The 16021-nt window shown below is 29.0% G+C and overlaps 1 protein-coding gene, 1 long non-coding RNA gene and 1 other non-coding gene across 3 annotated transcripts; 2 read left to right on the plus strand and 1 right to left on the minus strand.

Annotated features, from left to right (window-relative positions):
- Positions 1–577: 577 nt before the first annotated feature.
- LOC105766226 (uncharacterized) lies at positions 578–3385 on the minus strand. Its single transcript, XR_001125110.2, has 3 exons — positions 3247–3385; positions 2738–2812; positions 578–1360 (listed from the first exon to the last, which is right to left on the minus strand). It is a non-coding gene; the product is annotated as an uncharacterized LOC105766226 (long non-coding RNA).
- Positions 3386–7055: 3670 nt separating this feature from the next.
- LOC105767680 (E3 ubiquitin-protein ligase RHA2B) lies at positions 7056–7469 on the plus strand. Its single transcript, XM_012587252.2, has one exon. It carries the CDS (start codon positions 7056–7058, stop codon positions 7467–7469), a length of 414 nt encoding a protein of 137 aa, XP_012442706.1.
- Positions 7470–9276: 1807 nt separating this feature from the next.
- LOC128041439 (small nucleolar RNA R71) lies at positions 9277–9385 on the plus strand. The gene has a single exon (XR_008196461.1). It is a non-coding gene; the product is annotated as a small nucleolar RNA R71 (small nucleolar RNA).
- Positions 9386–16021: the final 6636 nt, after the last annotated feature.

Here is a 16021-nt window from a genome sequence, read left to right on the forward strand (position 1 = left end):
TTGAAATTTCTGTCTGTCTGATTTGTTAATTTGGTAATGCTCCGTAACCCTGTTCCGGTGATGGTTATAGGTTAGGGTGTTACAACCCTATTAGGAAAAACAGGTTTGGAAAACGCAGCGGAAAATAAATTTAGGGAAAAATCAGAGTTTTAAAATTTTTTTCGAAACAAGATCTTAGTTGTGATATCTAAAGTAATAAGCACTTAATTAAAATTGTATATTTTCAATTCATTTAGGATGAGCGCTTCAACCGAGTAGTCTTCTCCACTATCCTCAAGCTCACATTTGCCAAGTGTGGGCTCGCTTTAAATCAGAAAATTTTTCACAAAAATTACTATAGGGTAATTTTGTAATTTCTCTAAACTTTCAGGTCAAGTTGTAAATCAAAAAAATATCTCTAGATATTTTTTGGAATAATCTTTTCAGAGAATTTTCTCTCTACAACTTTCTCTTAAATTCAAGTATGTGTAAATAATGACCCAATGCTTTTTTTATATAGGAGAGTTTAGGGAGTTCAACTATGATTAAACTTAATCACTTTAATATTAAATTAATATAATATTTATCAAGATAAATATTAAACTAAATTTAATAGTAAATCTTATTAAAATAATAGAATGCTTATCTTAACATTAAATTAAATTAATATTAAATTAATAAAATACTATCAAGATAAGTATTAAATTAAATCTAATATTAAACTATTAAAATAATATTATTTTTAGAATAATTAATCTGAATTCAGATTCTCTAGTAAAGTCTCAGTAGGAGTGTAACTCTTCCATTGCTCAACCACCGACGACCAATCACCGGTGGCCACTGGGATGCTGCCGTTGCAGCCATTGGCACCATCGTATCTGGTGATGCAGGTGCAACACTTTTACGGCACCCAGAGCTGGTTCGATTGCTACCAATTCGATCCGAGTCAATGATGACCCGAGTGGTCCGGTCTAGCCAGTGGTTGGATCGTCGGTCCGGTTTCACATACCGGGCTTGGTTCGATCAATTTTTGGGTCTTAGTCTCAGTTTTGGGCTCCCGGGCCCAATTTACGATCTCAGGTCCAATTTTCAAGTTCAATTACCCATTAGGCCAATTACCTGACTTGAAAATTAACTTCAAAAAATATTATATTTGTAACACCCCCAACCCGTATCCGTCACCGGAATTGGGTTACGGAGCATTACCGGACATTATCGGATAACTTATCACTAATTCACAAATAAATAACATACATAGCATACTTTAATTAATACATTACCTAAATACATGCCACAGTATCAAAAGAAAGGCACATCACTAAAATTTATCTGAGGTCGGGATTGCTCTGGATGCTGAACCAGACACTGGCTTTCTACTAACCTGCGCATGGAGACAACCGTACGCTGAGTATAGGAATACTCAGTGGTATTGTCATATTTCAAATTAATAACATTAATCGATAAATTATAGACATTTAAATTTATGTCTACAATTATTCATTAATTATCTCGTACTTTAAATCATCTTGATAATTAATAACAATAAGCAATATTTCAATCTTATATTTAATTGTATTCATACCTTATTTCACTATCTAAATTTTTATTGGATTTGTCAACAACAATTATAATAACTAATTTTATAAAATTGTATTCAAACTAACTCATACACTATTTCTTAATTCAATTTATACCATTAATCTTTCAATAAACATTTAATACATTAAATAAACTTGTTTCAACAACAACAATAATAATAATAATAATTATCTTTTAATTGATTAGTTCATTTATAATCAATTTACACTTATAATCTTTTAACACTCAATTTATTCATTAAATCCATAAATAAATTTCAATAACTTGTATTCAATTAAATTCACATATTATTTCACTATTTCAAATCATTTTATTTTCACTTCTCATTTCTCAACAATAGCTATTTTAATTTGCTTTTCTTCACTTAGATTTTTACATTATCTCATACTACCAAATCCACTTCATGAACTATATCATTATCTATTTCTTGAACCCAAGGTTCATACATTTCATTTTCTATATCTCAATTTAATATCTCTTTTGATTCATATTCAAGATCATTCAATAAAATTTATATTATCAAAATTATTCATTTACCCCTATTAACTTGACTCGGACTCTGACAGATACGCGGATTCCACCCAAACACACCTGAAATAAATATAAATCCTCCATAACACACCAATATATAATATCCTCCCAAACACACCAATAAGGCATTAAATGCCTCTTCGGATAAACTGAAGCATATAATAACATAATCATCTTCTCGGCCGAGCTACAAATCTCCTCATCACATCACAAATCCTATGGCATGCCATTTGTATCCAATCTAGTCCGATAAGTTAATAGGGTATTCGAATCACATTTCAATTCAATCACTATCTCATACTTTCAATTCCAATTTAATCACAATTTAATTCAATACATTTTCATCTTCCAATCAAGATACCATCAAATGCTCATACATATTCATACTTCATTTTAATTTCATTCAATTCACATACGATTCAATATCATTTAATTCAATATCGATATTCACTTTATTTTTATTTACTAAACATATTATTCAAAATTCAACAATTGCTATTAATAAATTCAATATCAATACGTATTTATCATTCAATTCAATCATGATACTTACTTCAATTTGCTTATCATGTATATTAATTTAAATTTTAACAATTAATAATTAAATTCGAATTATGGTAATACTAACCGTAAATTTTCTCGAGTCACTCCTTGTTCACCTTCTCCTTTCCTTTATCGGACAATGACTCTTGCACGACATTAGCTACGTAATTAAATAATTAAAAATCATTAATACACAATTTCATCAAAATATTTTCATTTATACCTAAACTTTACCTAAATTCTAATTTAATCCCTTATCAATACTAATTTTATTTTCCCAATCTAACTCCATATTCTCTCTTAATTCTTACTATAAACTCATTTTAACTTTTCATTTTCACCATAAATTTCTAATTTCGAAATTCTCTCAAATTAGTCCTATTAATTCAAAGCCTATAATTTATTTTACAAATCAACCTTTTACTAACTTCTAACTTGAAATTTAATCAATTTAACCCTAATTCTTTCATTTATTCAACATAATCAATGTCTAGAAATATAATAACTTCTCAAATTTCAACATAAATCTAATAATACTTTATTCTAGAATACCAAAAACTTAAAATTATAAGAAAGTGACTTAATTTGACTTACCAATTAAGCTTGAAATCTTGAAATCCCAAATTTTCTTCCTTTCCTTCCCTTTTTTTCTTTTCTTTCCTTTCCTTCTTTCCTGCTCTGTTTCGTTTGCCTATTCTGTTTCTATTCCCTTTTTCTATCTTTTATTTCTTTCATTTAATTAGTTTAATATAATAACAATAAAATAATAATATAATATTACTTACTTAAATAATAAGTAAATATGTAATCATTACTAATATATATGTATTTCATTTTTCCACATGTCATCATATACACCATGCATTTGTTAAAAATTTTGTTTATTTGAAATATAATAATATAATATAATAAATATAATTTACAATATAATAAAATAATAATATACTTAAAAAATCTAAGATTTTTATCATGCATATGCCGACTCAACTTTAGAAAAGGCATAATTGCCTATTTGGCCCTTTTAACTTTTCTTTAATCTATTATTTAACTTTCACCCTACTTCAATTTAGTCCTTTTTTACAATAACTCCTAATTAAGTCAAATTCACCTAATTAACTACACAACCAACTTCTTAAATATTTATAATAAATATTTACAAGTTTGATTTATCGAACGGAGTCCCGAAATCTATTTTTAATTAGATCCTTTTAATCAATTAACCATCGAAACATTAAAATTTCTTAACGAAACTTTAATACTACCTAATGACACTCGTAAATATTTATAAAAATATTTATGACTTAGCTTATAATATCGAGGTCTCGATACCTCGTTTTGACCCAATTTACCTAATAATTTATTTTAAATCACAAAATTCACTAATTTTAGAAATATTTCTAAAATCACGTTTAACTTATAATTATTAATTAATAAATTTTCTAAATTTTTCATCGGATTTAGTGATCTCAAATCACTGTTCGACACTACTTGAAAATTAGGTCATTACAATTTTAATTTTAATTGATTTGATTAATTTAATTTTACTTTATCAAAATTAAATTTTCCAAAAATCACTTAGATTTTCCAAATTAATTTTTCAAGAAAATTCTTTAATCAAATTCTCTAGTTGAACAATTCTTACAACTACCTAATTTAATTCCACATCGAATAAAACGACTCAATTAAATTATTCCCAAAGTCGTAGAATTTTTTCTAATTCAAATGCAGTCCGATTGAGCTTTTGTTGAGTTAGCGAAGGGACCAATTGAACATATACAATTAGGCTTTAATGATTGCAATTATTTCCAAAATCATCGTTCCGATAATTCGCAATTACTTAATCATGGAGTCAATCCACAAGAAGTACCATGATTAAAAACTCCATATTGTATACTTTTTAAGAAAGCAATTCATCCAACTGCTTTATCTAATGACCTCATCATGTGTGTGTTACCCTCATATGATATCCTCTATTCCTTTGGGTTAAATCCGTTCTCTCAATATAATCCTATTTCATCTCATTGCCACTATTGTGTCTTCTTAATGATTAATATGATCACTGTCAATAAATGACTGTGATAAATTACTCGTTTGAGAACTAGCAACCCGTGGCCACGCTCCATATTTATCAATCCACACAATGCCAATGAGCGGATATCATTAACTCTTTAATTGAACTATGAATTCCACTGTTGCTAGTAAAGTCATGCCATACACAAGTCATGTACCCAACATATTGGCTATGGGCTCGATCATCTTTAGAGTATAAGCCTCCACTTATATCAAAGCACATGAGTTGCATACGCAAGGTTAGTGACTAAATCAGGACTTAGGTAAATCACACCATGAACATCACAAGTGAATTAATTCACAGACGAATTCAGAATTAATTCATCTTGGGTCCAGTCTAATATATCATTCTACCAATGAATACAACTATGTCTCTACTCGTGGAGTCAATTGCTCCAATAGCCAAGACAAGTCATCTCCCCAATTGGAATTGTAGACGACATAATAATCCTTCTCAATATTTGAATCAAATGCTCATTTTGACTCTTTTATGGGATTACAGGCTCATTTAGATTATCTACTGAAGTAAGTTGTCTTTCTCGCAATATAAACGTTCTTAACAACGCCACTTATCTTCAGTTTGAAGTTTAGACAATCAATGAGCTAATATTTGTTTGTTACAATTTCTCTAAGCATGCAAAACATAAAAGGCATAAATACAAAAGATATAATAATGAAATGTGAAATTAACTTTATTTATTTATTCATCGTTCAAATAAATAGAAAATAGTTACATGTTTACTACAATATGGCTAGTTCTGCGTTTGGTTTGAATTCGTTCGAGTCTATACTCGAAGCAATTTGTGCTACGAGAATAGTGGAGAAGGTTGTTAGGTTGAAAGTCAGAAATGACAAGGATCCGTCTAGCTGAAAACACATGTGCGATTTTGGTAGAGAGTTTATTGCTATAAATATCACAAATCGATTTAGTTTTCAAAATTTTTATTTTCTGCTATGCAAAAATACTATTTTTGAACCGGATTTTTTCCAACAAATATTATAGTACTTTACCATAATAAATTTTAATACCATTTCCACAATTTTGTATCAATATTTTTAAATTTGAAAAGTAAAAATAATTAAAATTAAATAAATGAATGAAACTATAACGATAAATAATTTATTAATAACATGAAAGAAATATTTACAACTAGTTTATATTCTCGTGTATTGCACGGGTTTGTTGTTTGTGTTAAATTTAAAATAATTTTTAATATTAGTTTTATTTAAATTTTAATGATTTATTTTAAAAATCATTAATAAATTAAAAAAGTGATGTAATTACAAAATATTAAAAAACATTTAACTAATTTTAGAAAGGTCATATTAATATTATTTAATTTTAAAATATTTCATATTGACATAATGGAAAAATTCATTATGATTTGAATATTAATTTGAATATATTATAATTTAAATAATATTACTAATAATTCTTTACATGCTATTTACTTTATATGTTATTAATTTAATTTTTTAATGTTAAAATTGTATTTGAAAAAAATATTTGAATGTAACTGGTTCTTATTATATTTAAAATTATAAATTTAATTTGATAAATGTTATTAATATAAGTTTTTTAACCTATATTTTAAGCTCAACAATTTAATATTCATTAATTTTAATATTATAACATTTAAGGTTAATTCAATTAAGTAAAATCATAAAAATAAAGAGATAATTTATTTAAAATCAATTTTATATTTAACATATAAAAAGTTATAAATAAAATTTTAAACAAAAGACATGGAATAATTTTAAAAATAAAAAATAGATATGTTTATTATATATAATTAATAGGTCTATACTCTTATTTATAGTAATCTAAGATATGTTTATGTAAGACAAGTTAACTAAGAAGATTTATATTTAGTGCACCAAGCATCAAATATAAATTAAAATAAAAATATAAAGAAATTATTTTATGAAATATTTAAAATTTTAAATTAAATTAAATTGAATAATTGCATGGCACATAAGGAAATTTTAAATGATCAATGTATCAAAATTCTAGGCCATGTGCAAATAATTTTTTTAAAGAAGTTTTATTCGATTGAAATAGCTATTCAAATGCATAGCACATAATGTTATAAGTTAAACTTTCTACTATAATACTAGAAATTTTTGTCCTAAAGCAGGACTTTACTCTTTTAGTAGGATGATTTTCTTTTCCTCTACTTTTCCTTTGTTTTAAAAGTCTTCATTTTGAATGGTTTGTGCAACAGTTATTCCAGCCCGCAATTTCCATTTTTCCCTTTTTTTCATTTTCAAGAGGTTTAACTCTATAAGTATCCCATCTTTGCTTGCATTCTGAAAGCTCAATATCTTCGATCATGGCGATTTACAAGTTTCTGAAGTACTTCTTGTCTTTGCTTTCAGTGGTTCGGCTTCTGAAATGGGCTTGGTACTTCTTGCTTCATTACTCTTTGTTCCCTCACCACATGCCAACATATATTGTTGGTGAAGGTTTCAATAAGCTAGGTGACTCCGATAACGCTGTTTCCGAGTGTGCCATTTGTTTATGCAACTTTGACGACGATGACGAGATCAGAGAACTGAGATGTGACCATTTTTTCCACAAAGTTTGCTTGGATAGATGGAAAGGGTATCGGGGTTTTACGTGTCCCATATGTCGCCGTCCTCTACTTCGACCTCTGAAACTAGGCGCCCCCGCCGTGGAAGTCATACTTCTCAATTATTGTTCTTTCGATGATTCAAACCACCGCGAAACCTTGTGGCTGCGTTAAGAATATATGGTACTTACTTTACTGATGGAGGAGCTAAGTGTGAAGAAAAGCAGCTAAAGTTGATTGTCTGACAGGCTATGGAAATCTATATCTAGTGTCGGTATAATCACACATAAGTATTATGTAAAGGTTGTCTGATTTGAAGTCTATGAATTTCCATTACCTGGAATTTTATTAGCTACCTTACCTTTCTATTGAATGTGAGTTTTTCCGTTTCTCTTATCACACTGAGTTGAGATGAATTTACACGCATGGTTTATGGTTTTAAACTTTGAACATGCTAGTGGAAGACTTGAAACCTATGAAAAAAAAATATGTACTTTTACTTTTTAAAATTAAAAACCCAATATTCTCTTAGAGCAATGTTCGAGACTTTTCTACTTTAAGATTTAAGGTTTGGAATGTTAGTATTGTATTTATAAATAGATTATTTTAAAGATTAATTTAAGGTTTGGAATGTTAGTATTGTATTTATAAGTAGATTATTTTAAAGATTTCATATAAATTATTAGAAGGTATAATTACCAATATAATAATATTTGACGTTTATCAAAAATTAATATTTTAAAATTTTTTAATTAAATTTGTACTCGATTGACTCATAATATTTAGCCAATAGACTTGTATAATATAATAAGTTAGATCAACTTTCATCTCTTGTTAATACTTGCTATTATATATAATCCTAATGATTTAAATATGGCCAGAACTAGCTAATGATGCAACAACATTATTGATAAAAATAAAGGTGTTGGGTTCTTAAGTACTCAAGTTCAAATTTCACAATGTAAAATTTTTATGTGTGAGTCTTTAATTCAACCGTTTGTAGTTGTCATGTATGGTTTTCGTCAATTATATTCAAATTTTTCATCTTATATTTTGTAATATTTAGTTCTATTTTTAATTACTTAATATTTATTTGTAATTGTATTGTATTTATACTTGCAAACTCTTATTAGATATGATTTGATAAAAGAAACTAATAAAAATTAATTAAATATGACTAATATATCAAAAAACTCTTAAACCACTACTGTTTCTAAACAAATCATTTACACTATTTTATAGTTAAATAAACCCTAATCTATTATTGTTATATATTAAAGCATTTAATTTGAATTGAAATTATTTTTTTCTTTTATTTTTACATGTTATAAGCTTATTAGTTACAAAGATTCAATCTAAATCTCTTACTTGATTATTCAGAGGCTGGCTTTGGATTAAGACATCATTTTTTGTTACCTATACCTTCAATAGGTTTTCTAAGCCATTGGAAGGTTCAATTTGAGGTTGTTTCTGAACTTGTTGTGTAAATACAGGTGGTCGGGTCGGTCTAGGTTGTGCATAAGTGTTACTGGGTGATTTCGCCAAGATGGGTTATAAAAATTAGATTGCAGTCCTTGCCTTCCTTGGTTCTGGTTCTGGTTAACCATGTAATACACGAATTCTGGGTTTGATGGGCATTCTTCGAACAAGTGCCCTTCCCCACAATAAACACAGGCTACATTTTCGAATTGATTCAGTGGTTGAGTTGTCAAATTATTAAACTCATTAGTAGTAAAGTTTTTAAGCATTGAGGATATCGAGGATACTTGAGATGCTAGTGAAGTGAGAGCGTCCACTTCATGTACTCCAGCAACTCGTCTTCCTGATGCTACTCAATTGGTTGGCCATTGATAATTGTTGCTGGCAACCCTCTCGATGATTTCCTAAGCCTTGTTATAAGACTTAGAAATGAGAGAACCGTTAGTAGAAGCGTCCACTAGCATCCTCATGTGAGCATTGAGACCGTTATAGAACATTTCTAATTGGATGCAATGAGGGCATCTTCGTAATAGTTCTTTAAATCTTTCCCACGCCTCATACAAGGGCTCGTTATCCATCTGTTGGAAAGTAGTGATCTCGTTCCTCAACTTAGCATATTTGCTAGGTGGGCAGTACTTCATAAGGAATCATTCTGCTAGCTCTTGCCATGTGGAAATAGAATTAGGTGGCAATGAGTTCAACCAGGCTTGAGCTCTGTCCCTTAGTGAAAATGGAAATAGCCTTAATCATAGTGCATCTTTGGGTACTCCGGCTAATTTGAAAGAATCGCTCACCTCCATAGACAATCTTAAGTGAAGGTAAGGATCTTCGGTAGGCATTCCACTAAATTGGCCTACTGTCTGAAGCATCTAGAACGTGACTAGCTTCAACTCAAATTGTTGTGCCTTGACTACGGGACTCCTAATACTCGGATTAAGCTCATGAAACACTGGCATGGCATACTGTCTTAGAGCTCTATCCTTATAATCAATAATAAGGATAGGATTTTGAGCATGATTTGCTCCTTTTCCTTGATTCTGATTTTCAAAGTTTATCTTTTCAGTAATTCTCTGAACTGCCTGTCTTCTTCTTTGTCGAAAATTCTATTCAATCTCAGAGTCTACAGGGAGTAAGTCGATAATTCGATCAATACTCATAAACACCTGAAAAAATCACATAAAAAATAATAAAATTAAAATTTAATAGAAAAATAAATAGATCAAAATGCAAAATTAACAATTTCACAAATAATGTCTTTTAAAATAGTCCCCGACAACGGCGCTAAAAACTTGGAATGATAGAAATGTGCAAGTGTACACAATCGTATTAAGTAAATTTTGAGTTATCGTACCCACAGGGACTGTGAAAGAAAAATGTTTATGAAATGTAAATCAAACACTTTGGTGATGGGAAAAATATGTTGTTTTGAAGAAGTGATTTAAAAACTAAAAATTAACTAAGTAATAAAAATAAAAAGTAAAAACTCCAATGAGTAATAAAAATAAAAAGTAAAAACTCCAATGCACGATTTCAAAAGATGAGTTTTAATCAATATGACATAATTGTGTTAGAACGATTACATTCCTTAACTTAGAATTACTAAATCCATGTTCATCTTTATTACGAATATTTTCACTGCAACTTGGTAATTTGTTAAGTATTTCACATACATACTTACTAAATTAGCCAATCTCTTGAACATTTCTCAATGTCAATTCAAACAATTAATCAATCTTCATAAGTACATATAAGATTAAGTGAGGTAACAATATATTTCTATATTAAAAGAATTTAATCACAATAATCTTGCAAGTTATGCAAGGCTAATGTACCGTTTAATACCGTTGCTAATTTAACATTCAGCTACATTAGAAGATTAAACATGCACAAATTAAATATTGTGTCAATTAATTACAAATTTCAATACGTTTAATATTTAATTCATTTGTTACCTTACATTTTATAATGCAAGTATAACATAAGCATGATTTTATTTGATTGAACAACTTACCAAGGTCTATAACAACACAAACATGATTTTAATAATTTAAGTGGACAGAATGGAATCAATCTAATATGAATTAAATTTAAGCCATTTTAATTAGAACAAGAACAACAACACAACAATTATTCATATTCATAATCACAACATAAACAAGAAAATTAAAGAGAAGGGAACTAGGAAGCAAATCCAGTATGTCTCTGAAGCCAGACTAGTGCACTCCTCTTCTTCTTTGCTTGTTCTATTGAACCGAGGCCTTCACAAACAATTGAATGCTGCTATTCCAAGGTGGAAGAAAGATCTTTTTCAAGAGTGAAATCAGTAAGGGAATCAACAAGAAAAAGGGAAAACAAAGAAGGGAAAGAAAAAGAGAGAGTGAGTGAAAGAGAGAGAGAGAGATATGTGAGAATGAATGATGTTTTGAATGAGAAGGGAAGAGGGTATTTATAGGTGGGAATGACTGCTAAAAATAGCAAATAAATTTTAGCCATTCAGTCTCTCTTGGCCGTCCACACATGATACAAAAATTAAATGTTTCAAGTTTGTTATATTTAGCTTGGGGCAAAAAGATAAAAGCATAAAAAGTGGAAGGGTTTGAATAACATTTAAGAGAAGCTCAAGGACCATTTTTGCAATTAGGAAAATCAGCTAAAATCAGCTGATTGGATCAACCATGGGGACGGTTTTGGGTTTGCCAATTTGCTTGGTGGATCAGTCTTCTATACTTAGCATACTAGGCCAGTTTTTTCCTTCAAGCTTTATATTAATTTTTAACCCAATTAATTTTGGATAAAAATTAAATATAAAGTAAATAAAATAAGAATTATTTGGACCATCCTTGGCTGGAAAATAATTTAGTCATGCTCTTGGTTCACTTGATGCAAAAATTTCCCCAACGGTTCAAGCCTTTCAAGGTGTCTGCCAAGCCAATTTTCACATTGTGTGCAAAATTGTCAAAAATAAACCAAATTTGTGAAAATTTTTTATAAAAATAATTAAAATCCAATATTTTAATAATTTAAGTTAAATTTAATTATTTTATAATTAAAGTATTAATTTTGACAAAAATTACAATGAAACTGCATGAATTAGAGCTTAAAAGGTGCTGAAAAAGTCTATATATTTTTGTGTTTCTAGCTCTTAAACGACTTGGCTCTTTACATACACATCAAACACAATACAAAGACATTATTAACAGCAACTTACATAATCAAATTAATCCAAAATTATAGATCCAAGCCTCTTAACTTCTACACCAAAAATTTAAGTAGTTTTGTCGAAATAGGTGTTTAATCACTCAAATCTCGCTTCTAAGCTTAGATTTCAACTTCATACATCTAAATATCATCTAATTATAGATCTAAAAATCATTTTGTGTTTTATTGAGCTTAGGAGTAAAAAAAAAGATTAACCAATTTTGGAAGAAAAACTTTGATTTGTTAACCAATTTTGGAAGAAAAACTTTGATTTGGTGTTTGACAAATTTTTGAAGAAGATGAAGAATTGGAGGGAAGGACTTGTAGGGGTTGTTAAATAGGCACAAATTTTTAAAAATTGGGCCATTACTCATTTAGCCACCTCTAGTTTCTTCCGTTTTTTAAATAAGTCATTGCTTTTCAATTAAAACAAATTTCAAAATTATTTTCAAATCAAACCTATTTTTAAAAATGTGTTTTAACCAAATTAATTCTTGGACACTAATTTTAATTTTCTAACCTAAAATTATTAATTTTAATTATTCTAATATTTTATTTACTTAACTTTAAATTATTTAATTATCTAACCTATTTACGAGTTTCAATTCACTAACCCCAATCCTACTTTCCCAATTCTACTAACTCTTTTTTGGGTGCGACACTTTTGACAGATTTTAAATAGTTAATAAATAATAAAATACATTTTTAAGATATCGTAAAGAGTACGTTTTTTCAAATATTCTTTTAAATTTTATTAAACAGTTGCATCTAATTATAAAAACAAAAGTATTTTATTATATTTAAAATTTTAATTTTAGAATAAATATGTTTTTCAAAAGCCATGAGATTATTTATAATATATTTTAAATTTTCTAATTTTTTCAAAGCTTTAATTTAAAACATAATTAATATTTAAAACATTATTTATCATATATTTAACTACAGTTTTAATTAAAAATTAAAAAATGTAATTTATTAAATTATCGTTTTCACATTTATACAAATTTAAAACTAAAATAATTGAAAGTTTTCATTTTATATATTTTAAATTTTAATGGGTTTTGTAGAAACAAATTTAAAATAGGTAATGCATAATATAATAGAACATAATTTTAAAAATTGTAAAATTTTGTACGTACTTTGAGATTGTCACACAATTAAAGCACAATTAAAGCACAAATTTGGAGGAAAAACACCAATAAATAATTATAATAAAAATTAAATTTGCAAAAAGGATTAAATTGAATATATAATAAAATTTTCATTCACTGGGAAAAATATAATAAAATTTTATTGAAAATAAATAAAGTATAATATATTCAAGGATTTCATGTGCAATTATACCCAATTTTCTTTTAAATTAAAGTTAAAAGATAATAGTATTTTAATAAAAAATTCCTATTAAAATTAAAATTTTAATAAGAAAATAAAATTAAAAGATAATAATATTTTTAAGTATTATTTATCTAAAAAAGAATTTAAGGAGTAATTTAAAACAAATAAAATTAAAAAATTTGGAAATATATTATCAAATTATATATTTTGAAAGGATAATTGAGTTATAAAGTTATAAAATATTTTTAATTATAGAGGTTAAACAAATTATTTTAAAATTATAGAAAAGAGGAGATGCACCATTTGTCGCAATATGGGCTTGTGTATAATTTTATGTATTTGTTTATAAATAATTTATGTTAAACAATATTTAATGTTTAATTTTATAATTTAATGTTAAATAATATTAAATAAATATAATATAATTTATTTAAATTCACATACACAAAAAAATATGATAATTGAATATTGATTTTCGCAACATAATTTATTTAAATTATGTTAAATAATATTTAATGTTCAATTTTATAACTTAATAAAATAAATAATTGAAAAAAATAAAGGTTAATATAGTCTATTTAAATTAATATGCACAAAACAACTACTACAACGACCAAGAGCTCGATGAAGGTGCACCAAGTTGACAAAACGAGAGGCCTACACACGGAGGTCCAAGAACAACCAGAAAAGAACCCAAATCTCCCACAAACCCCTAAAAAACGCCACGTTCCCCAAGCTCCCCACAACCCAAATTCCATTTCGCGAGAAACTAAACATCGGGAAATCGCAGTGAGGCAGTTGGCACCTATCCTTGAAGCATGACGATCCCTCTCCACCATTAGCTCAGCGAAATCGGGGATCCCCCCTCTGGTAAACCTGACCGCCACCTCGGAGGCCCTTGGAAGCTAATAACTGGGCCACTGTATTCCCCTCTCGATTAACATGCAGAAACCGACACCTTCTAAATTGTTCGACTAGCCTCTTGATGTCCCAGATGTAAGGCCCAATGATCGACTTGTCATGGTGAGGGGAACAGAGTTTGCGAGTCACAGTGAGAGAATCACCTTCAAAATCCACCAGAAGGTATGTGTGTACTCACCATTGACGTTCATCCAATAACGAAACCCATGTTGTTTCTAATTACTATCCCCGTAGAGGAAGAGGGCATAGGCGCATTGAAAGCAGCATCAAAATTTACCTTTAAACATGTTAGAATTAAGTGACCCAAATCCTTATTTAAATAAAATACTATGGTAAAATAAAATAAAAGTAAAATCCCTATAGAATTATACTTCTTTTATTTTATTTTAGAATAAGGTTTTTATTTTATTTTATTTCACTCCTATTAGAATAAGGTTTACAAGTCTATAAATAGGCATAGTCTACTGTTCTTGTAATTAATTTGAATTCGACATAGTGAATTTTCTTCTCCTCTGCCCGTGTTTTTTTCCCGAAAGGGTTTCCACGTAAAATCTGTGTGTACTTTATTTTTTCTATTTCTTTTGCTTTGCGATATATTGTCATTACTAACATTATATTTTTCTGAAAAAAAAACCCTTTAGGAGGCCGCCACTGCTCAATCCCAATCAGGAGGCCGACATTATATATTTCTCAAATTGGTATCAAAGCTTTCGGGTTGTTCATCTCAAATCACGGTAATGACGTCTTTGAAATACGAAATTCCGCTGTTGGATCGTAACACTAGATTTGCGTTGTGGCAGATAAAGATGCAGGCAGTTCTTGCACAAATGGACTTAGAGGAAGCCCTGCTAGGGGTAGATAAGATGCCTTCAACATTGACGGAGGAAGAGAAGAAGCGCAAGGATCAAAAGGCGTTAACACAGTTACATCTGCATTTGTCTAACGAAATTTTACAGGATGTGATGAAGGAGAAGACCGCCGCTGGATTATGGAAGAGGTTGGAACAAATATGTATGTCGAAAACTCTAACTAGCAAACTGCATATGAAGCAGCGTCTTTATGCTCATCGTTTGGAGAAAGGTGTATCTGTGCATGAACACTTAACAGTGTTTAAAGAAATTCTCTCAAACTTGGAGGCCATGGAGGTTCAGTATGATAAGGAAGATCTAGGGTTGATTCTACTTTGTTCGTTGCCCCCGTCTTATTCAACCTTTAGAGATACGATTTTATATAGCCACGAGTCTCTCACAGTTGATGAGGTTTATGATTCTTTAACCTCATATGATAAGATGAAGCATCTTGTGGTTAAAATCGACTCTCACAGAGAGGGTCTTATTGTTTGTGGGAGACAAGATCGGAATGCTGATGATGATCGTAGAAGGACACATGAATGGAATTCTCGCAGTAAATCTAAAGGTAGATCGAAGTCTTCAAACAGAGGTAAAACTTGTAACTTTTGCAAGAAGAAAGGGCACATTAAATCTGAGTGCTATAAGCTACAGAATAAGATCAAAAGGGAGGCAGCGAATCAAAATGGAAAAAAATTAGAAAATTCTGGTAAAGCTGATGTTGTAGAAGATTACAGCGATGGTGAACTTCTAGTCACTTCTGTCAACAATTCAAAAGCGAGCAAGGAGTGGATCCTTGATTCGGGTTGCACCTTCCACATAAGTCCCAATCGGGATTGGTTTACAACTTACGAAATAGTGTTTGAATGTATTGTGTTGATGGGAAATAATGCTTCATGTAGAATTGCAGGTGTTGGAACAATTAGAGTTAAGATGTTTGATGGA

The sequence above is a fragment of the Gossypium raimondii genome, chromosome 5 (assembly GCF_025698545.1).
Source record: "Gossypium raimondii isolate GPD5lz chromosome 5, ASM2569854v1, whole genome shotgun sequence".
NCBI classification, from domain to species: Eukaryota; Viridiplantae; Streptophyta; class Magnoliopsida; order Malvales; family Malvaceae; genus Gossypium; species Gossypium raimondii.

Coding starts and splice junctions, on each gene's coding strand:
- LOC105767680 (XM_012587252.2), top strand. CDS start 7,056: ATGGCGATTTACAAGTTTCTGAAGTACTTCTTGTCTTTGCTTTCAGTG.